The 22,991-nt window shown below is 32.0% G+C and overlaps 3 protein-coding genes across 3 annotated transcripts; 2 read left to right on the top strand and 1 right to left on the bottom strand.

The window, feature by feature from the left end:
• Window positions 1-6,715: 6,715 nt before the first annotated feature.
• On the top strand, window positions 6,716-11,075 carry LOC107014643 (leucine-rich repeat receptor protein kinase EMS1). The gene has a single exon (XM_015214641.2). The coding sequence runs from the start codon at window positions 7,098-7,100 to the stop codon at window positions 10,923-10,925; it is 3,828 nt and encodes a 1,275-aa protein (XP_015070127.1). The 5' UTR covers window positions 6,716-7,097; the 3' UTR covers window positions 10,926-11,075.
• Window positions 11,076-14,787: 3,712 nt separating this feature from the next.
• Window positions 14,788-16,185, top strand: LOC107014185. Its single transcript, XM_015214037.2, has one exon. The coding sequence runs from the start codon at window positions 14,788-14,790 to the stop codon at window positions 16,159-16,161; it is 1,374 nt and encodes a 457-aa protein (XP_015069523.1). The 3' UTR covers window positions 16,162-16,185.
• Window positions 16,186-18,708: 2,523 nt separating this feature from the next.
• On the bottom strand, window positions 18,709-20,486 carry LOC107012083 (heat stress transcription factor B-2a). The gene is made up of 3 exons (XM_015211809.2): window positions 20,111-20,486; window positions 19,742-20,014; window positions 18,709-19,639 (listed from the first exon to the last, which is right to left on the bottom strand). The coding sequence occupies exons 2-3, from the start codon at window positions 19,991-19,993 to the stop codon at window positions 18,869-18,871; spliced, it is 1,023 nt and encodes a 340-aa protein (XP_015067295.1). The 5' UTR covers window positions 19,994-20,014; window positions 20,111-20,486; the 3' UTR covers window positions 18,709-18,868.
• Window positions 20,487-22,991: the final 2,505 nt, after the last annotated feature.

Raw genomic sequence — 22,991 nt, 5'->3', positions numbered from 1 at the left:
AATAATTTACAAATTATTTATTAGATATAAATTATAGTAGACAAATTTAGTGTGACGAGTTCAACTAAAATGACGTTGGTAAGGAAAATCAATAATCTCATTTATGAAATATCACATGTTACACCAATATTTTAATATTTTGGCTACCAAATCTTTGTTAAAAAATACTACCAACACTTTTGGTATGCTTAAGAGATATAGCATAACACAATTGGCTTATATGTCGCACCAACGTCCTTGGGGCATCTTCTTGCAAAAAAAGTTAATTACGTCTCAAGATTGTGTTGTTTGGTTAAAAATAAATTATATCGGGATTATAATAATTTCGAAATTAAATAATAATGATCTTATTTAGGGCATACACATTTTTTTGAAAATGTTTGGGTCAAAATCTAGTTCAAATTCTGTCATTTGATTTTGATCACACATGCGATATCATTCTCATAGTTGTAACTTTAGGTTAGAGGTGTCAAATGGGTAGGTCAAATTGAGCTAAGTTGACAAATGAATGGGTTATTGACCTGATCAAAAGCTATTTGAATTGAAACGAGCTAAAATGTGATTCATAACTTAACATGTCCAATTCTTAATAATTTGAAATGAACTGAATTAATAAATAGACCGAGTTTGATACGTCCAAACTTGGACGGATTTGGCGGATTGAACTTGATTTTGACACCCCTACTTCGAGCTAACAAGCTCACCAATTACTGATTTTCGAGCGATGTTGTTCGCCAATCATTCCGGGATTCAATTTGTTAATCCCACAAAATTTTCTATGAATATACAACGATATACATGATATATACATACAGAAAAGATATAAAGAAAACACCATAATCACCAAACAAAAAACAAATGTCACATTTATATGTCTGATATACTATTTCATTTTAAACTGATTCATACAATAAATTGGCTTAACTCCCTATTTATAAAAAATATCAGAAGTTGCTTGCAAGCTATTTTTTGTAAGTTACTTTAGGAAGTTGCATGTAACTATTTATAAGTACTAACTTTTTTAAAAAAAAAGTTACTTAAAATTACTTAGTAACTTTTCTTTAGAAAAATCAAGTTATAAAGCTATTTGTAAGCATCTTCGAGATATAGTGATAGTAGTAAATGCATGGACATCACAATTAAGTGTCGTAGGCGGGGTTGTTCACGGTTGAGATAAAAATTGATTCAAAGTGAAAAAATAAGTTCAATTAATTAAATAAATTGATTTGATTTGATTTTAAATTTTTAAAAATTGATAGTATTTAATTTGAATTAAAAAGATGAAGAAATAATCCAACTAAACAAATAAATTATATACATATATTTTATTATTATACGTACATAATATTTTTTTATAAATAATTTTAAATATCTTTATATGTATTTTCGTCAACACTTATCTAAATTTTATTAAAGCAAAACTGCACAAGTTGAGAAAATTTATCTTATTGGTTCCGTGTATATGACAGTTCTTGATGGGACTAGAAATGTCACTGTCTCTTCCTTTAAAACAAAAACTGTGAATTTTGAATCTTTATTTATAGAAAATTCAGTGATCAAAACTTCTGTAATGTGAGTCGTTCTATCTATTTTTCGTCGTTGTCTTTTTTTCTCTTTAGAATGAATCGTTTCTTTTATTTTTGTGTACGGTTAATAACTGAATAACCAAACCAAAACTGATAACAACCAAATCGATAAATGTCACAACCCAATTTACCACACAAGAGGATATATATTATAATAGCTGAAGAACATAAAATACAATAGAGAAATAAACGTCCTTACAACGAAATTGAGAAGAGATAATTGAAGAGAAAGAAGACCAGAAAATATAGAGTCAGATAGAAGGAGATGAGAAACTTAGATTAAGAAGGGAGATGAGTGGAAACAAGCTTTTTCTTCACAATTTGCAATTTTGCATAATCTCTAAATCAGATACCACCACCCTTTTTGATTGAACCGTTTCCACACCCACTTCTCAACCCAGATTCTTAATTAACCTGGATGTATTGCTTGTTCTCGGCCCAATAGCTCTTGTCAGCCAAATAACTACTTTCGTGATCCAAATATCCACATTGGATTGAACTTGGTTCATACCATAAATATATATTAAATTTGGTTTAATTTCATTTTAATAATCTAAAATCAATCAACTTGATCTGATTTTGATTTTAACTAATAACTAATCCAAATCGACCTGATTATTTTTTCGTTCCATTTATTTTCCATTATCTTTCTAATCAAAGTTCAAGAATATCATAAAGAATTAGAGAGAGGCAAAACTTGTCCATATTGCTCAAATTTTAGGCCCCCACGTCCAAATCGTTTTGTATACATAGCTAGCCTTTTTAAGTCTAAAAATATTTAGGTTTTGGCTTTAATACTTGATGGCATCCTACTAACATGGTATGAAATTAAATGAAAAAAATGAGTCAAATAAGAGAGTTTAATTTATGTTATCCAGTTGTATTTTGTAGAGTAACGTTAATGTCAATTATGTATAGTTATTGAATGTAGAAATTAAGAACAACTAATGAATTGATAATACAGATCACCAGCAAATTTATAATATGGATGTCTTAATTAGAGCCATAAATGGTCAAGTACTTTGAGGTAAAAATATTCAATGTACATTGGACTACCTTATTTTAAACCAAAACGAACCTTAATTCTTGGCATGGAGTAAAACTAAGCTAATTTGAGCAAATTTAATCATTTGCCCCAAATATAATTTCAGTAATATATCCCTACGTCCTTAATTACTTATCAATTTTTTTAAAAAATTATTCTTAATTACGTATTTGACAAATCAAGAAAGAACAAATAAAATTTCTCTATTATAACCTCAATTTATTACTTTGATAAATATAAAACTTCTTTAAAATTTTAAAATTTTAATTCATCAACTTCATAACTGATATAGCCAAATTAAGTGATCGTGGCTACTTATGGTCCTTGTTTCGTGCAATATTTTTCTATTAAATTTATTGATTAAATGTAAAGTGTTAATAAAAAACTTATATACGATCATATTAATATTTAAATTATCTTATACGTATATAAATCAAATCAAATTATTGTTATCTAACATTTGATATCCTTAAAAGAGTCGTAAATCCAAAATAAATTTTTTTTTAAAAAAACTCCATCCATCTATCAATCACAAATGAGCCAAAAACCCAACACCAAAGTGAGAAGAATCTCTGCTCCTCACTGAAAAGATATCAAATTTACATTGAAAGTTGTAACACTCTAATATCCACAGAATCTAAACTATCTTTTGCTTTCTCAGACTTAATAATTTGAACTTCATAAAGTTAAATGAGAAAGGAAAACTTTAAATTTGTAATTTTATCTTTAATTACTCTCTTCGTTTAAAAAATGATGGTCTAGTTTGACTTGAAACGAAGTTTAAAAAAAGAAAGGAGACTTTTTAATTTTGTGGTTCTAAATTAAAGTTATGTCAAATATACCAAAACGCCCTTAATCTCATGGTCTTAAACATATCACATGGAAAGTTAAAGTTAAAGTGTTGTTAAAAAAGGTAAGAGGACATTCTTTTTGAAACAAACTAAAAAGGAAATATGGACATTCTTTTTGAAACAGAGGGAGTATAATTTTTGAGTTCGAACTCTGAATATGAGTATCAGAAGCTTGGACTTTGAACTTCTATGTTGGAGCTCTCAAGTTTGAAGTCTCTTGCCAGCGAAAGTAAAAGGTTTGTCTTTTGGGTCGAGTTGATCGCATCGAGCTTGTTTTGCGCGAGCTACCTCTCTTATTCGAACTAATGCATAGAAGCGGAGGAGGTAGGGGGAGTTGGATTTGCCTTCTGAGTCGAGTTTGTTACATCGGATTTGTCTAGTGTGAGTTATCTCTCCTATATGATTTGCAATTAGCTATAAAAAAAAATTTATTTTAAATATGTCATTCTCAAAATAGATTTTGTTATGCATAATTCAAATCTAATCAAAGCTCTAATGCACAATAGATTGTTTAAAAAAAATTTATCTAAATTTTTTTTCTAAAAAAGTTGGATTTTTTGATATTAAATAGATCATTGAAACGTAAGAGGGAGAGACAAAGGAAGTTAGGCAGCTTTAATTTGTTCAGAGCAAAAAGTCATATCAGAGTCCTTTCTCTATAGCTTTTATTTTTGGCATTTATATATTGCAAATTGCATCTTATCCTTCTTTTTTCTTTTGATATCTAAACGTACAAGTCTCATATAACCTTTTTTTTTTCTTTTTTCTGTGGTCGTATTTAATGCAATATTTGATGTGTTTAAGCAAACTTTGTCATCATATTTACTGTTAAATATTTATGTAGCTAGGCTCCTACCCCTCCTTAAATTTAAGTAAAACCAGTATGCATGGCCTCCACCAACAAGATTTATGGTTGGATGATCATAAAATTTCCATTCACTTCGATCAGATTTGATACAAAGATCAATAATACAGAGATTAGTAATGCAGAGATTATTGTTATCAAGTGTTTGATTTATTATTTTTTAATTAGTTTTGTGTGTGGTTTAAAATTCTATAAAAACTTTTTGGATAAAGACACATAATTATCTACTTTGATCCAATTACATGAAATAGTAATTTTTCCGGGTGGTGCTCTCTCTTGCTTTGTATGTATCTTTGTCCCTTCTTAAATTTACTTTTCCCCCCGTGTGCTTCAATATATATAAATGATGAGAATCACGCAACTAAATAGCATATGCGATTTTTACTTAAAACTCGACCTAATTCACCCTATTTACGTGGATATTATTGGGCCCGTACTGGCACGAGGCCTTCGTCTAAGTATGAATAGAGAAATCCAATATAATAATTTTATTTTTATAATATAGTAGTGGCATGCCTCTCGAGTGATGATGTTTTTTGGTACGAAAGGGTAACAGCCATTTGTTTGTTTCCGCAAAAGAAACAGTGTTAAGCCTCTGACGATCCGTCCCATCATTAACTTCCTTTTCCTCAAATATATTATAAACAAATGCTCAATGACCACTATATCCTTTTCTACATTTTTCAAAAAAATAAAAATAAAATAAAAGTATTACACGAACCTGAGTTAGTGATAAGATGATTGAGATTGTTTTCTCCTTAATTATAAGTTTCGAATTGAGTCCTAAATATAGAGAAAATCACCATGTTGTCAGTGGCGTAGCTATGTTATTATCAAATTATTTAAGAATATTCTTTGTCGAAAGATAATATCATATATATATAAGTGAATCAATAACATATGTTAAACATTTTAGACATTTTGATAGAGCAAACATTAGGGTGCTTATGTGTTTCAATTTCATTTGTAAAAAGTTTTCTAACTTTATCACTGATGTAATGCGTACTTCAAATTTAATTAAAATTTCAATATGAATTCTCAAACACCAAATTGAAGAAAAAAATGATACTACTACTAAAATACGTTGAATTATATTTAATATATGTTGTTGATGCATTATAATGAGATTTTTGTTTTTTTTTTCATATGACTTCCTCTGTCCACAATTGTTTGTTAGGATAAGGTCACATACTTCCTTAAAGGAAAATTTAATATAAGATGTGATTTGATTAATATAGTTCTATTATAGCAACAATATTGAAGATCTACGAAACTTTTCAATTGAATAAAATAAAGCAAGTATTAATGGTAGAATTAAAAAAAATAATTAATTATTTCTTAATTATTTAAATTGACAATTAATTTTAGATATTTATTTTAGTGTACTTGTCAAACATTTGTGGATGGAGTGGGTGATAAACTTGACCAGATAAGGTACTTTTTTGATAAACTTACTTAAATATACTATAATAAAAAAATATTTACTATTTATAGTAATAACATTATTTTTTCACTTGACCACTTTTAATTCATTTATAGTACAAGTTTAATGAATATTACAAAGATAAATTTATTATTCAAATATAATACAAGTTTTAATGATGGATAATGCATTTATTACATATTTTAATACACTTATAATACAATGTGAAATTTTTTTACCAAACAAACATAATATATTTCAAAAACAATTATAGTTCAAATATATTGCATACATAATTCGCTTTTAATACAAGATTTATCACAATATTGCTATAAATAATAACAAATAAAAAGTATCGCTAAAATTAATAATTATTTTTAAAAATATACTAATTTATGTAATTTTTCCTACTTTTTATCCCCAAATACAAATGAAATCTTTTTCTGATTTAAGAGTAATTTCAAAGAGTTCATGTGCTTTTGTCCTCACATAATATGATTAAATGACTCTTTAAATGATATTTTAGCCACATTTATTATCAAAGTAGTTTAACTACCCCTACAAGTAAATTTCAATTATTACTAGCAAATGTGTCGATCCTCAAACAAATACCATTTCTTCACTTTTATTTGCTAAAATATTTTTATATTCTCAACATTAATTACTAATTTTTAATATTTCATTTTAAAAAAATACTACTCTTTTCGTCCCAAAATAAAGGGTAGGGAGGGGGGCCTCTTGATTTTCTTTTTCCAATTAGAAGAGGGTATTTTAGGGATAACACACCCAAAAAATGGGGATCTTAAAATATGTCTCATAAAAACAGAGATTTTAATAAGCAACAATCTTTTCGCATTCATTTGTTGGTAGTGAAGTAGTTTCCCCCGTGGCTTACTTATAAGTAGGAGCCAAGGACCCCCACTCACTCACACAGTACAATATAAAAGTCCGATATAAAATCACTTTTGTTAGCGAGCATTTAAATATAAATTTAACGAGATTAAATTTGTTATTAGAACTTAAATACAGGGCAAACTCAAGACCCTTTGAAGACTGCACTTTCTTTAAAATCTGCACTTCCATTTTCTTGTTTCTCACAATCATATTTGGGGATTTTCAAGAATTTGGTATTCCACCATGGAATTGAATCATCCTCTGTTCTTCTCTCCTCTCTTCATGTTCCCAACATTTGTATTGTATTCTCTTTCTTCTTAATGCTTCTAACTTTTAACATCCAATTCAGAGCCCCAACTGATGTACATTACTTTCTCATATCTACCAAAAAAAAACTTGTTTATTTCTATTCTGTCCCCCTTTTTTTTTTGTAATGGCTACTGGGTTTTCTTGTATTACTGCCATTGTTGTTTTTCTTCTCTGTTTCTGTGTTTCTAATGTTGTTTTACAAGGAACAGAGGAGGACCCAGAAAGACAAATCTTGTTTTCATTCAGGAGTTCTCTTGAGAATCCTAACCTTTTGTCTACATGGACCCCCACAGTTTCACATTGCAAATGGGATGGTGTTTTCTGCCAAAATGGTCTAGTTGTTTCCCTTATTCTTTCTTCTTTGTCACTCAAAGGGCCTATTTCACCCCACATTGCTTCATTGCAGAGTTTAAAAGTCTTGGATTTGAGTAATAACCAGTTGTATGGTGAGTTACCAATTCATCTCAGTGAACTTTCTCTGTTAGAAACAATTAAACTTGGTTCTAACTGTTTTATTGGAGAAATACCGCCGGAGTTTGGACGGTTGACGGAGTTGAAGTTACTTGACCTTTCCGGCAATGCACTGACCGGAAAAATTCCAGCACAACTTGGTCAGCTTACTAAGCTACAAGTCTTGGCACTTGGAAATAACCTTCTTTCTGGTTCTTTATCTGCAACACTTTTTACAAAGCTTCAATCTTTAACTTCTTTTGATGTTTCTAATAACACCCTTTCTGGTATTATTCCACCTGAAATTGGGGAATTGAGAAGCCTTACTGATCTTTACATTGGGGAAAACAGATTCTCTGGCCATTTGCCAGCAGAAATTGGTGAACTTTCAAGACTCCAGATTTTCTTGGCTCCTTCATGTTTACTTGAAGGTCCATTGCCTGAATCCATCTCAAAGTTGAAATCTTTGAAAAGATTTGACCTTTCTTATAACCCATTGAAGTGTTCAATCCCAAAAGCTATAGGTAGTCTTGAGAATTTGACTATACTGAACCTTGCTTACTCTGAGATCAATGGTTCAATACCTTCTGAGCTTGGGAAGTGTAGAAACTTGATGTCTGTAATGCTTTCTTTTAACTCACTATCTGGGTCTTTGCCTGAAGAACTCGCAGAGTTGCCTGTTCTATCTTTTTCTGCAGAAAATAATCAGCTTTCTGGAGCATTGCCTTCTTGGCTTGGAAGATGGACTAAGATGGATTCATTGTTGCTTTCGAGTAACCGGTTTTCTGGGAATATTCCAGCTGAGATTGGGAATTGTTCTATGTTGAGTCATATTAGTTTGAGCAATAACTTACTGACTGGTCCAATACCTAAGGAGCTTTGCAATGCTGTGGCACTCGCCGATATTGAGCTTGGCAATAACTTTCTCACAGGCAGCATTGATGACACATTTGTCAAGTGTGGCAATCTGAGTCAGTTGGGATTAATGGATAATAGTATTGCTGGGGTGATCCCGGAGTATCTATCACAGCTTCCTTTGGTGGTTCTTGATTTGGATTCCAACAATTTAACTGGTCCAATTCCGGTTAGTCTCTGGAATTCGACTTATATGTTGGCGTTTTCTGCTGCGAATAACCGGTTATGGGGTACTCTACCGGTGGAGATTGGCAATGCTGTGTCATTGCAGAGTGTTGTTCTTAGTAACAATCAGATAACTGGTGTCATTCCTAAGGAGATTGGTAATTTAACCTTCCTTTCAGTGTTGAACTTGAATTCCAATCTTCTTGAAGGGTACATTCCTGATGAGTTGGGTAATTGTGTCTCTCTTACAACATTGGATCTTGGGAATAACAGGCTGCGTGGGTCGATACCGGAGACACTGGTGCATCTGCCTCAGTTACAGTGTTTAGTCCTTTCACACAATGATCTTAGTGGTGGTATTCCTTCAAAGATTTCAAAGTATTACCAGCAAGTTAGTATCCCTGATTCGAGTTATGTGCAGCATCATGGAGTTTATGATCTGTCTCACAACAAGCTGTCTGGCTCAATTCCTGAAGAGCTAGGGAGTTGTGTTGTTATAGTGGATCTTTTGCTCAGCAATAACATGCTATCTGGGAAGATACCACGATCACTCGCCCGCCTGGTGAACCTCACTACGTTAGACTTAACCGGGAATTCGTTGACAGGCACCATTCCAATGGAGTTTGGCAACTCACATAAGCTGCAAGGATTTTATCTGGGGAATAACCAGCTTACAGGATCAATCCCTGAAAGTATTGGCCAAGTAAATAGTTTGGTGAAGCTGAATTTGACAGGCAACATGCTTTCAGGTCCAATACCCTCAAGTTTTGGGAAGTTAAATGGGCTGACTCACTTAGATTTGAGCTCAAATATACTTGACGGTGAACTTCCTCAGTCGCTTTCCAGGATGGTGAACCTTGTTGGCCTTTATGTTCAGCAGAACAGGCTTTCGGGCGGTCTAGATAAGCTATTCTCTAACTCTGCAGCATGGAGACTTGAGATTATTAATTTGGGTACTAACTCCTTCACTGGAGACTTGCCACCATCATTGGGCAACTTGTCGTATTTGACGATTCTTGATCTCCATGCAAACAGTTTAACCGGTGAAATTCCAGTTGATCTAGGAAATCTTGTGCAACTTGAGTATTTGGATGTCTCAGGCAACAGTCTCATGGGCAAAATTCCCGAGACAGTATGTGCCCTTCCCAATTTAGATATACTAAATTTTACAGATAACAAACTCAAAGGAACTATACCGAGGATTGGAATTTGCCAGAATCTTTCAGAAATTTCGGTGGCTGGGAACAAGGATCTCTGCGGGGGAATCGTGGCTCTAAAATGCCCTGCCAATAGTTTTGTTAAAAGATCGTTGTTGCTTAATGTCTGGGGAATCTTATCAGTGGTGGCTGGGACTTTATTGATCACTCTTACTATAGTCATTTTGATAAGGATATGGGTTAATAGAAGCAGCAGAAAGAGTGATCCAGAGGGGGCCGAGGATAGCAAACTGGACAGTGATGATCAGCACCTTTATTTCTTAGGAAGCAGCAAGTCGAAAGAACCTCTTAGCATCAATGTGGCAATGTTCGAGCAGCCTCTTCTCAAGCTGACCTTGGTTGATCTTCTTGAAGCCACCAACAACTTTTGCAAGACTAAAATTGTTGGTGATGGAGGGTTTGGAACCGTCTATAAGGCTACTTTACCTAATGCTAAGACAGTTGCTGTTAAGAAGCTAAACCAAGCAAAAACTCAGGGTCACCGTGAATTTTTAGCTGAAATGGAAACTCTAGGCAAAGTGAAACATCGAAATCTTGTTCCTTTGCTTGGGTACTGTTCTTATGGTGAGGACAAAGTGCTCGTTTATGAGTACATGGTTAACGGTAGCTTAGACCACTGGTTGAGAAACCGAACTGGAACACTTGATGTGCTGGATTGGAGCAAACGACTTAAGATTGCAGTAGGTGCTGCTCGTGGTTTGGCGTTTCTTCATCATGGATTCACACCACACATTATTCACAGGGACATCAAGCCAAGTAATATCTTGCTCAACGAAGACTTTGAGGCCAAAGTTGCAGATTTTGGGTTAGCAAGGTTGATCAGCGCCTGTGAGACGCATGTAAGCACTGATATTGCTGGCACATTCGGTTACATTCCTCCCGAGTATGGCCAGACATGGCAGTCTACAACAAAAGGGGATGTTTATTCTTTCGGCGTGATCCTTCTTGAATTGCTGACAGGGAAAGAGCCAACAGGACCGGATTTCAAAGATGTCGAAGGTGGAAACTTGGTTGGTTGGGTACTCCAGAAGATGAAGAAAGGTCATTCAGCTGATGTTCTTGATCCAACAATACTTGATGCAGATTCAAAGCAGATGATGCTTCAGACATTACAGATTGCTGCAATATGTCTCTCTGATAATCCAGCTAATCGCCCGTCTATGCTTCACGTCTTCAAGTTCTTGAAAGGAATCAATGGGGAATAAATCATCACTCTGTTATTTCATATGTCTAGTTTTTATATTTTTAATCCTGTTATTGTTATTAAGCATATGTTAATAAATCATTAGTAATTATGTAACAAAATAGTCTTTAATCATATGGAATGAAATCACTGCATTTAGCCTCTAATCAAATATCAATGATTCTCATGAATGTATCAAAATCACAATCTATGATACTCGTTGTTTGAACCGAGGGTCTTTTGAAAACAATAACTTTACTTCCATTACATAGGTAAAAAGTGGTATTTGACCTATTCATAGTACATTTAGTTATAGGGGGATTATGATTGTTTATTACTTGTGACAGAAAGTCGAAAACATTAAAAAGAAACGGCGATTATTTAATACAACTATATGTATAGATAGTATCATAGAGGTGAGTTTAGAGTGTCATGTGTACTGTTTTGTAGTCAACAAAACATAATTGGGGTAGTTGAAGTAAACATTAGATGAAGAGGCATTTAAGAATATAAACAAAATGATCAAACAAATCAACAACATTGGAGTAAGGTCATACACTCAATTTCACCATGTTGACTCCTTAAATTATTCAAACTATGAGTTGAAGAATCACTATTTTTCAACTGAAAAATGTTTTGTGACTATTTCATCGTTTTTTCGATTGAATCGACATTTTATTTAAATGGGAGTTTGTTTCTCATTATGCATTTTCCAAGTGAACTGATTCAGTTGAAAATGAGTTAAAAGGTCATGATTATAATTATTGGTCTATGTATGTTTTAGAGTAAGGTTGTTGTGTATATTACTAAGTTAAAAGATGTATATTAGTCAAGGAAAGTGGTAAAGGAAAAGTTATAAAGAAGAGGTATTACTAATATTATTGTTGGAAAAGTTGTTCCCTATTTATACTTATTGACTCATTATCTTAAATTATATGTCGCGATTTCAAAAAATAATTATTATATCAAATTTGTTTATCAATTTTAGAAAATAAACATAGAATTAATTGTTAATTTTTCCGTTTTATTCTTAATAAAAATGGTTTTTGAGCACTAAAAACACCTAAAAAAAAAGAGCAAATATTTAATTAATAGATAAGTAAATTGTTGAGATTTTCCATAGTTCAAAATAAGCGAACTATTCAAAGTTAGAGAAATACTATTCAAAGTTAGAGAAATTTTGAGACTTTTTATATATTTACCCTTCATTTAATGGGATTCTTAACTACTTTACATTTTTTAGTCTAATATTTAGTTTGAGGATAATCATAAGAGTAATAGTAGAAACTAACATTTTATTCAAAGTCTTTAAATATTTTTTTAAGGAATATCTCATAGCCAAATAATTCACTTAATATTTACTGGATAGAGTATATCAAAAGACATAAATGAGAGAAAAACAATCAAATTTAAATTACGGGAAAATTATGCAGCTAAGTAAATTTATATTACTTAATTAGTTATTATAACTACAATTTGTTATAATTACCACTCCCAATTAACATTAACCATTAATTATGTTCTGACTTCAAGTTTGTATAATTAGTCATGTTTGTATAATTCGTCATATTTGTATAATTCGCAACTAACAATTCTTCGTTTGATTTGTATTTCTATATGATGGTTTGTATTTGTATAAACAATGATTTCCTTTGATTTTTCAGTTTTATTATCATATACATGAAATCTTTTTATGTATAACTTTTTAAAGTTTGTATAAATATGTAGTTTTCTGATTTTGTATAACATAATTTATATAATGTAATTTGTATGATATAATTTGTATAGCTATTTAAAGTTCATATGTTTGTGTCTGTATCAATTTGTCATTTCGATTTTTATCATATTTGTATAAATTTCAGATTTTATATTACTCAATCGTGCAAAAACACGTGAATTATATAAACGTACCCGCGAATTATAAAAAGACATGCGAAATATACAAATTATTGCTCTCTCTCGCTCACCTCTCTCCTCCCTCTCTCCATCTCGCTTGCCTCTCTTTATCTCACTCACAAATACATATGTATACCAGTTACATATATACAATCATCTAACTGATATACATATACAATTTACCTCTCTCACTCTCTCGCTCACCACTCTCCTCTCTATTACATGTAAATAGGAATCATAATTAACAAATTATACTTATGAAGCATAATTAAGCTATTTTTGAGTCGCTATATTCAAAATTCCCTGTCCTTCAATTTAATTTGTAATCATGGGTTGAACTAATGAGTCATATACAAGCCCATGTGCTATGCTAATTCTTTGGGCTTAGAAAGTTCTCCACGAAGGATAAAGTCCATCTTATAAGCTTAAAACTCTACTATAGCTGCCAGTAGTGACCAACTTAATAGGATAATGCACAAGTACCCCTAAATCTATGATCGAAGAGATACACTTATACTATACTAAGATCCTATTATCCCCTGAACTTATTTTATTAATAATTTTCTACCCCTTTTCGGCCTACGTGGCACTATCTTATGGGCCCAACGCTGGTTGACTTTTTTTTTTTCAAATTAGTGCCACGTATGCCGAAAAGGGTTAGAAAATTACTTATAAAATAAGTTCAGGGGGTAATAAAACCTTAGTATAGTATAAGTCTCTGAAATTTCGGACATAGGTTGAGGAGGTAATTGTGCATTTTCCACCAAAATTATTGGTCCTTTGACATATGACAGTATTATGGAATAGTTATCAACAAATCAACAAAAAATAAATTGTGTGTGTCCAATTTTTCTAAATAGGAATATTTCAGTATAGCAAGCAAATCAAAATTCATATATACTGAAGCACTAGTTTAGGGAAGCAAATGAAGTTGTCAACAAGTTAGCATCCTTAAGTCACTCCCAAAGTTAGTCTCCATAAATAAATTATGTACACCTTTGAGCCATCTTCAAGAATCAATTCTTGAAATTCGTATTGGAAAGTCAAAGTGCTCTCTAACAAAGGTGACTTCGTATTCAGAGGGATCCAAACTTGAGACTTCTGGTTAAAAATAAAAGAAGTATTTATTGCTCTATTATCCGAAGAATGAATTCTATTCTTACACTATTTATAGTTTTTTTTTGTTTTTGAGATATTCCACCTCTATTAGTACAAGATGGACCTTGTATAATGTTTTGTATACGCCAAGACACGTGTAATCACCGTATCTTTTTTTTTTTATGTGATTGTATTTAGGCCGAATAAATGATAATTTCTTAAAAAATATATATATATATTGAGATACATTTTAATCAAACACATGATAAAATATTGTTATTACATACTTTTAAATTTTGGAAAAACTTAATAATGTAAATTATGCAAACAATATAACCCCTTTAATCAGCACAGGACACAAGATTCTCATGAGGATCGAAGAGGTGTCAATGATTGTAGTAAGAAAATAAAAATAAATAATTATGAAGCTATTAGGGCTTGTATAATCAACCTTTACAACCCCTTAATCACTATATTAAAGTTTAAACCTTTCGCTTATTTCCAGAGGTATCAATACTTTTATATATATATAGTCTTTTTAAATGAACTGGTCAACTTATTCATATAATTAGGTCAACTTATTCACTGCTTGCAGTTAACGATTTTCCAGCTCTTAACTTCATTTTAACGGATAAATCCAAAAAATTGAACTTTTTATGTTCAGTCACACCTATATATTTTCATAATCGCCAAAAAATTGAACAATTGACAACGAAGTTCATAACTAATTTCAATTTTTTTTGGTTGCAAAATGTTGTATTTGAGTATCATTTTGATTTTCTTGTATGGATGCTATTCTCTATAGCAATATATACCACCACATAATTTTGAATTGTTTTTTATGGTACATTGTTCTGTTTTTTTTTTGTTTAAATTTGTAGTCATTGAGGATGGGTAATAATTTGAATTTTCGAAAATGTAGATTCGTAAAGATTATGAGTTCATTTCAACTTGTGCTAGGAGGGCTTGTTATATTTGTAAGTCTTTCGACTTTATTTAGCTTCTATTCTGTTGGATTTTTCATGCATGATGAAGATATATGTCGCCATTTCTATGGCGCGTATAATGGTTTTGACATTACATCCTTATCTGCTCGTGTTGATGAAGTTCTTAATAAGATGGAAACTCTACAAGACAAGCTAGAATTGATGGTAAAGCAGATGGACAAAGCTAAAGTTGACGAGTTGTCTAGTAGCTACATTTCGAGATTTGAGTACAAGAGATTGTTGGAAGAAGATGTGATTAAGCCTCTGTCATCCGCGCAGAGTTCCCTTAGGCAAATTAGGTTGCCAAGAGTTGAAACAAGTGGAAGTGTTCGCGAAGATCCTTTGATTAATACGTTTGTGATGGAGGAGATGAGGAAGTATATTACGCCTAAGGTGAATAGAAATGGAGATGTTAATGTCTATGGTACATTGATGATTTATAACACGATAGGTCACGCGTGTGTTTTGATGAAGAAAGAGTTGGAAGAGTATATGGATTACGAAATTGGATCCTATTGTAAAGATGATTGGAATTTGGCTCAAAAGCTAATGTTGAATGGTTGTGATCCTTTGCCTAGGAGGAGATGTTTGGCGAGGGCGTCTAAGCTTTATCTCAAGCCTTACCCCATTGACAAGTCCCTTTGGACAATCCCAGATGGTAGAAATATTCGATGGAGCAATTACAAGTGCAGGAACTTCGAGTGTTTATTGAGAAAGAACACGAAAAAGGGGTTTGAAATGGAGAAGGAAAAGGTAAAATGGGTAACAAACTCCTCTGTTCCTGTGGATTTTTTGATCAAAGATGTGTTGGGGATTAAGGCAGGGGAGATCAGAATTGGGATTGATTATGGCGTTGGGACGGGGAGTTTTGCTGCAAGAATGAGAGAACATAATGTGACAATCATCTCAACTGCAATGAATCTCGAGGCTCCATTCAGCGAGACAATAGCACTTAGGGGTCTAGTGCCATTATACGTCACACTGAGCCAACGTCTACCTTTCTTTGACAACACGATGGATTTGATTCATACGATAGGACTAATCGATGGTTGGATTGATCTTCAGCTATTGGATTTCATCCTTTTTGATTGGGATCGCGTTTTAAGACCAGGTGGATTGTTATGGATAGATCGATTCTTCTGTAATAGGAGGGATATCGATGACTTCATGTACATGTTCTTGCAATTCAGATACAAAAAACATAAGTGGGCTATTTCTCCAAAGTCTAAGGATGAGGTTTATCTTTCTGCATTGTTGGAGAAACCTAAAAGATCTTGATGATTATAATTAGTAAATTGCAGTGGCGGGCGCAGGATTCTCATCAAGGAGTGTTGATTAGTAAATTACTATCTTTTTATGTGTAAAGGTTCTTTTATGTTAGAATTAAATACTTTGGTCTCCATGCTGGGAAAATGTATAATTCACATATGTTCAATTATGAAGTCTAGCATAAAAACTGTTTTAAGACTTATGAGCTTTGATCCTCTATAGTGAATTGTGATGGTGTTTGATTAATAAATACACTAACTCAACCATCCTTATTGGGTAGCATTGTATCAATGGATACTAGAAAATATACTGAAGTAGTAATTGGAATTTTATTTTTTTTTTAAAAAAACCACTCTATCTAGCTAAATATGCTATCAATTTTCTCCCTACTTTACTTGTGAAATTAAGATAGATATATCGTTATATTTGTTGGAAAGTCACATCAAAGTTTACTACTTTGATGTGACCACTCTGCCCCGTCTATGGTTGTTCATCCTACGCAATAACAAAGTCAGGAATTTCAAAAAGGAAAACAAAAAAAATTATTGCTAGTGAGATTCAAACACACGAGTATCACCTCATTGCAAGGATCTGAAACCACTGTAGGTTATAACAAATTATTGTGTTAAGGATATTCAAAATATGTTATTTAATCTTTTGTTGATCATTTTAAGGTATTTTTTTTGGGACAAAGATGACTATGTAGCTACGCCACTGATCCCACGTGAGACGTCGTGCATACATAATCTCTTTACACCGTATAATTTTGAGCCAAATTCAATAAGGACAATACTCTATTCAATAATAGTTATCCAGTATTGACTTGACATAGGATTAAGAAGCAGTAAATGATACTGGTAATTTTGCCAAAACACTTCCATTAAATATAAGTCATTTAGGCATTAAAAAATCAACAGTATTTAATAGCAAGGTAAATTAGATGTCAAATAATAAATTGTTAATCGATTTTATGAAGTGGCCAAATTTTACTAAATATTCCAAAATAGTATAGAAGATAAAATAAGAATGAGTGTATAAAAAAACTCATATATCCCAATATCTATCTATTTTTAGTCCCAGAGGTTTTAAATTTTAAACCAATGTATTTAGTCGGATTTTGAGCAAGTTGGATAAAAAATGTATTGCCTTGAATTAGCTCATATTAGTTATTATTAATATGAATAAAAACAACTTTGGTAAAATACAACTACAGACTTATTTGTAACTATATAACGTATATGTCCTCATATACTTACAAATTAATCATTTTTATTTATTTTTAAAATCATATTTATCTCTGTATTCTAAAAGAAGTCATACTTATCATTTATAAAACGTCAATACTAATTTAACTAATGTACGATTAATTAATCAATCATTTTTAATTAATTCAGAGTTACCATGTATCATATGCAAAACAAAATAAATAAATGGGTTCACCCTAAATTATTAACTAACTAATAGTCTTTCAATTAATTATGTATTTAACTATTATGATAAATAATCTAGCAAATAAACGTCAATATTAAATGGCTAAATAACACAATAATAGTGCGCTAGCGCAAAAGTCGTAAGCACGAGGTTTGGTTCAAGGCAAGGTATAGCTTAACGGAATGAAAGAGAATTAGTGTATTAAGCAAGTACGAAAAAGCGGAAAAAGGGAATTTAGGCGCTGTTCTCAAGTCTAGTTAACGAAGCCGAGAGGAAAAGCTTACTTGAGAGGATATACCTGACTGAAAGCTACAGACCCACATACTTTGAAAATAATAATTAAATAAAAAGGATCAACAATTAAACAAACAAAGAATAAATAGTTAAGAGTAAATTAAGCCCCATTTATCGTAACAATTGTTAAGCCTCATTCATTGTGGAAACTTATAACACACAAAATAAGTAGTATATAGGTTACAAAAAGTCTTCTTTAAGTTACATGACAAACTTGAATTCCATTCATTTAATACACAAATTACCCAAAAAGTCACATTCTCATCCGAATTTATAACATTTTTCTTTCTTCTATAATAGGCATTTGGATATGAATCCCAAGTTTTAACAATTTACACATTTTCCCTTTCTTTGAAATAGGCATTTGGATATGAAATAAATGATATTGGATGTATATATTCTCTATGTTCCATAATAGTAGTTGTTCAATTCAAAAATCAAAATATAATTTACTATCTTACCCTTCAATTTCAAGTCTTAAATAAATTTCCTTGTCGTTGAATTTCATAAACAGATTCCTAAACTTGTTAGGTTTAAAAGAAACAAATTATGAATAATTCAATAGGAAAATAACATAGTTGAGTTACCTGAAGAAAAAAAAAATCGTTTAGAGATCTAATAATGAGTTCGATCTAAAAATTATATCAAAACAACTTATGTTGATCAAACTTTTTTCTTTGGGCTGGCAAAATTACAAAAGGATCAAGGATATAAACGTACTTTCCTTTGCACATTTTTCTCAAATAGTTCTCCGCCGTCAGCTCTTTCAAAAAAAGATTTATTTTTTACTGCTACAAAAGAAAATACTTTGTAACAATAAGGACATAAATATAAATCAAAAAGGGGCCAAAGAAGCTTCTTCAAGATTAGTCATAGTCACGTAATTATCACCTCTTTCGATTTTGATCAGCTAATCTCTAATATAATCTCGATTATCATCACAGCTAATCTCTAATCTAATCTAATTAAGGTTCATCACACCAACAAACTATCAATTACAAGTCCTTTGATTTCTTCCACCGCAATGTAGCAGCCACGATCTCTCTTCACTTTCACCGTTACTTTCCTGATCAGACGGTTCTACTTTAACATCCGTTGTTCCAGGTTGCCGCAGCCGTAAATCATGAGAATGCTCCGCCATTGCTTGTTCCCCTTCCCTAACACGCTTCATGCCTATCGAGAAACCGAATAATCTCGCCTGCGCTTCCTCCGGTACCTCCTGGCTCTCCCGGTCCTCTACCGCCTTCACCTGAGATTCACCTACGGACCGTTCCGTACCTAACAGATCCAGTGGCTTCAACGAAGGCGAACTACTCTCCGCCGATTGATTACCGCTGCTCGAAGGAAGTGCGTAAGTCGACATCATACCATATATATTGCCGCAGAGCTTCTTCATTTGGTTCAACTCTTTGTTGAGCTGTAAATTCTCCAATCTTAACCGTTCGTTTTCTCCTAAAAGCTCCGCTGTGCTACCTGCAGATGAGTTCGACGATAGAACTTGCTCTTCACAGGAATCAGAGGTAGATACAGCCACCGGTGGTTGAGCAGGCGGAGGCGGAGGCGGAGGCGGAGGCGGAGGTGGAGGTGGAGGTGGAGGCTGAGGCGGAGCAGCCACAATCGCCACCGCTGTTGCAGCTGCGGAAGGAGTTGCAATCGGCGTAGCAACCTTTCGACGCTGGATATCAACTAACTGACTTCTCTCACCTCTCCGGAAGCTGTCGTTTGCGAATTCCCATCGATCAGGTACTACTTTCCGAAATCCCTGCATAACCGAAGAAAAGCTAAACTTAACCATCGACTACAAACAATGATTTTCTATCTCTCTCAGTTCAAATCAAATGATTTCAGATAAGAAGAAACTTACATAGGTGTTGAGCTGCCTAACGAAGCTAGAAAAATTATTATGTTTAAAATATTTAGGAAGCAAATCTCTAGCAAACTCCGTTGGATTCCACACTATAAAAGTAGATCCGTCTTCATTCCAAGAGATCACATCGTCAATAGATTGATCCTCGATGAGCTGGTAGGTCTTTGTTAAAAACGGTGTCGGCACAGACCTCGGCGTTTCACCGGCCGTCGTCTCTCCTTTGTTCCGGTCTATTGGCTGTGGAGTCATCTCTTCTTATTACCTGACGAACTAATTAAGTTCGTATTGAATCAACTCATCAAAAAACCATTTTCTAGCTAATATAATACATACATAAAAAATAATAGTAACACCAAAACTACGTACTTGAGTGAAGATCGATGAAGCTATTCTCGCAGATCTGGAGCCAAAACTACAGAGAGTTCTGAGAAAGACGACCGTCGGAATTTTCGGTGATTCTAGAAGTTTCCGGCGCCACATAGAGGTGAGTGGGTGTGGGGTGGGCAGGAACAAAGAGAGATGGGAAGATAATTGGAAAATTCGAAAAAGAAGGAATAAAGATAAGGAGAAAATATTAATAAAAGAAAAAAGTGAGAGTAAAAAGAAACAAGCAAAAGCTACGTTAAGCACAGCTTCCCAAAGTAGAATTAAATTAAAAATAGAACTAAAGTCGTAGAGATACGTATTGCCTTTCGTGAAACTTCTTTTACGTGTTACCTTATGAGAGGCTATACGCACACACAGATGAATAGGCGATGTATTTGCGCTACTCAAAATTTGTGTAAACAAATAAACAAGATGTTTTTTTTTAACAATTTGGTCTCATAGAAACTGGTTTGGTAACGGAACTAGTCGCTCCGTTAGTTTCATTTTACTTGATCCTATATCAAGTAAAATATAGATGTTATTTCTTTTCATATTATCTTAGTATTAAATAATTATTTTATTTAATTCTTTGGAATGACTCAGTGATATGGGCTTGAGACTTTCATGATAGAGGTTTCAAGTTTAAAAATTTTCTTGCCAACGAAAACAGAGAATTTGTCTCCTGGGTCAAATTCGTCGCATCGGACTTGCCTAGTGCATGTTACCTTTCTTATATAATTTGCGAGTTATTACATAGGAGTGAGGTTTTATCTAGTGGCGGTTGCGGATTTCCCTTTTCATCATAAAAAAAATAATTATTCTATTTGTCTCCATTTATGTGACACATTTTTTGGTTTCGAGATTCTTCATATATCTTTTAAATATTTTGAATTATTAATTATGGTGACTTATAGTACCTTTATGTTGTTTACTGATATATAAATTTCATGTTATAAAATTTGAAGATTCTATGAAAAAATATTCGGTCAAACTTAAAGTGTTTGACTCTCGAGAAAGGGAATATGTTATATAAATTGAGATAGGAAATATATAAATAGTCAAATTTAGAGTTTTAAGATATTATTAATATATTGATTGAATAAAAAAATTATAAAATTGAAATTTATTAGTATAATAATGGCTAATAAGCAATTCATGTATCATATATGCACATAATCGAAGATTTGAGTGGGCCTTGGACTCTTTAGAGACCAAGGTCACTTTATGTATAAAGTAATTTAGTCAAATCTTATAGTAAAAGATGATGTGCAAAATATAGAAGGATAAGACTAATTTGAGGTGAGAAAATATTTTTGAATGATCATATATGATTAGAAAAATCATACTGTCATACAATGAATAACATCACATAACTGAAATCTTAATGGATTAAGTCAAGCATATGTAATGGTTCATCGATCTATTCATCATCAACCTGTTCATCTGAAAAAACAAGAGTAAATTGGTCACTCAATATTATTATTGTTTCTTGAAAGAGTGATTTTTGGATACATCAGCTTATTATCAGTTGAACTAAAAATGATTGATATGGATTAATTGACAGATCTATTAACATAAGTAGTTAAAGCAAAAATACATTTGCTCGAAAAGATTGAGTTCTTTTTACGAAACAAAGACACCTTTTAGTCCCAAACTATTTTAGAGTTCTCGCATCAAACTTTTCAATGGCAATAGACGTCACTATGTTTAGTTATTTAACTTACACAAATTAATTTGTGCTTACCCAATATTAAAAGATATAATTATCGTGTTTATATATTACGCCGATAGAAGAGGTTTGGTGGGTTTGACATGATCCATATAAAAAAAAATGGGAGGGGATATTATCTTTAGCATGAAGTAAGAGTAAATATCTCAAAAGGTTACTCAAGTATGAGAAATTATTTGAAAAAATTATTTAACTTTGTTTTATATCAATAAAGTCACTCAGCTTGTGGATTTTCTTTTATAAAATCACTCAACTTAAACTGTTTTTCTAGGAAATCGTTATAACCAAAAAAAATAAAAAATAAATATAATTGCACAAATCCCCCTTGGAGTTTAGTTTTTGTAATACTTCTTTCCAATGTAGTATATAATTTTATGCTTAACATAAAGATTTATGATTTAATTAAATTGCCCTTTATCATATATTATTTAATTAAAATTAATTTTATAACATCTTTTTATTCTATTTCTCAAAAAATCATTATGTAGGTATGTAGATGTGAGTTCTTTTTGTTGTTGAGAAATTGATTCAATTTCCTATATGGCTTAATTAAGATTTGAAGTGTCAACCAAATAAAACTACAAACAATATTTACTTATGATAAGATAATTTGAAAACCCTTTCAAAAATTTGTTTAATATGTCCTTACTGGAACATTGATACCCACTTGCGTGGGAGCAAAATAATAATAATATCATCTAATTAAATTACAAATATGATACATATAGAGAACAGAAAAGAAGTGCTTCTTCGTGTTTAATGTTTATATTTACTTGATGAATGACATAGAGCACATGTATTAAGAATATGTAACTGTTTTGACATAATTACTTTTTCGATTTTCCCTAAATGGAAGATTATGACATGCTATATTCAGTATTCACTATATAATAGCATGGAATCGCGCAAATTGGATATAACTCAAGCAGAGAAAAGTATTGACTTTTTTTAGGGTTATAATGATCTTTTTTTGAGAAATTTAATATAAAAATGTTATAGAATCAATTAAATAAAATAAATATATGATGAATGGAAATTTAATTAAATGATAAATTTTTATGTTAATAATAATATTAATTAGCTTAAGAAAATATTATAAGAGATTTAAGCATAATATATTAAATATCAATGAAAATAGGTATTACAAAACTA

Source organism: Solanum pennellii, chromosome 3 (assembly GCF_001406875.1).
Source record: "Solanum pennellii chromosome 3, SPENNV200".
Classification (NCBI taxonomy): Eukaryota; Viridiplantae; Streptophyta; class Magnoliopsida; order Solanales; family Solanaceae; genus Solanum; species Solanum pennellii.
This window is presented reverse-complemented; position numbering and strand designations above follow the sequence as displayed.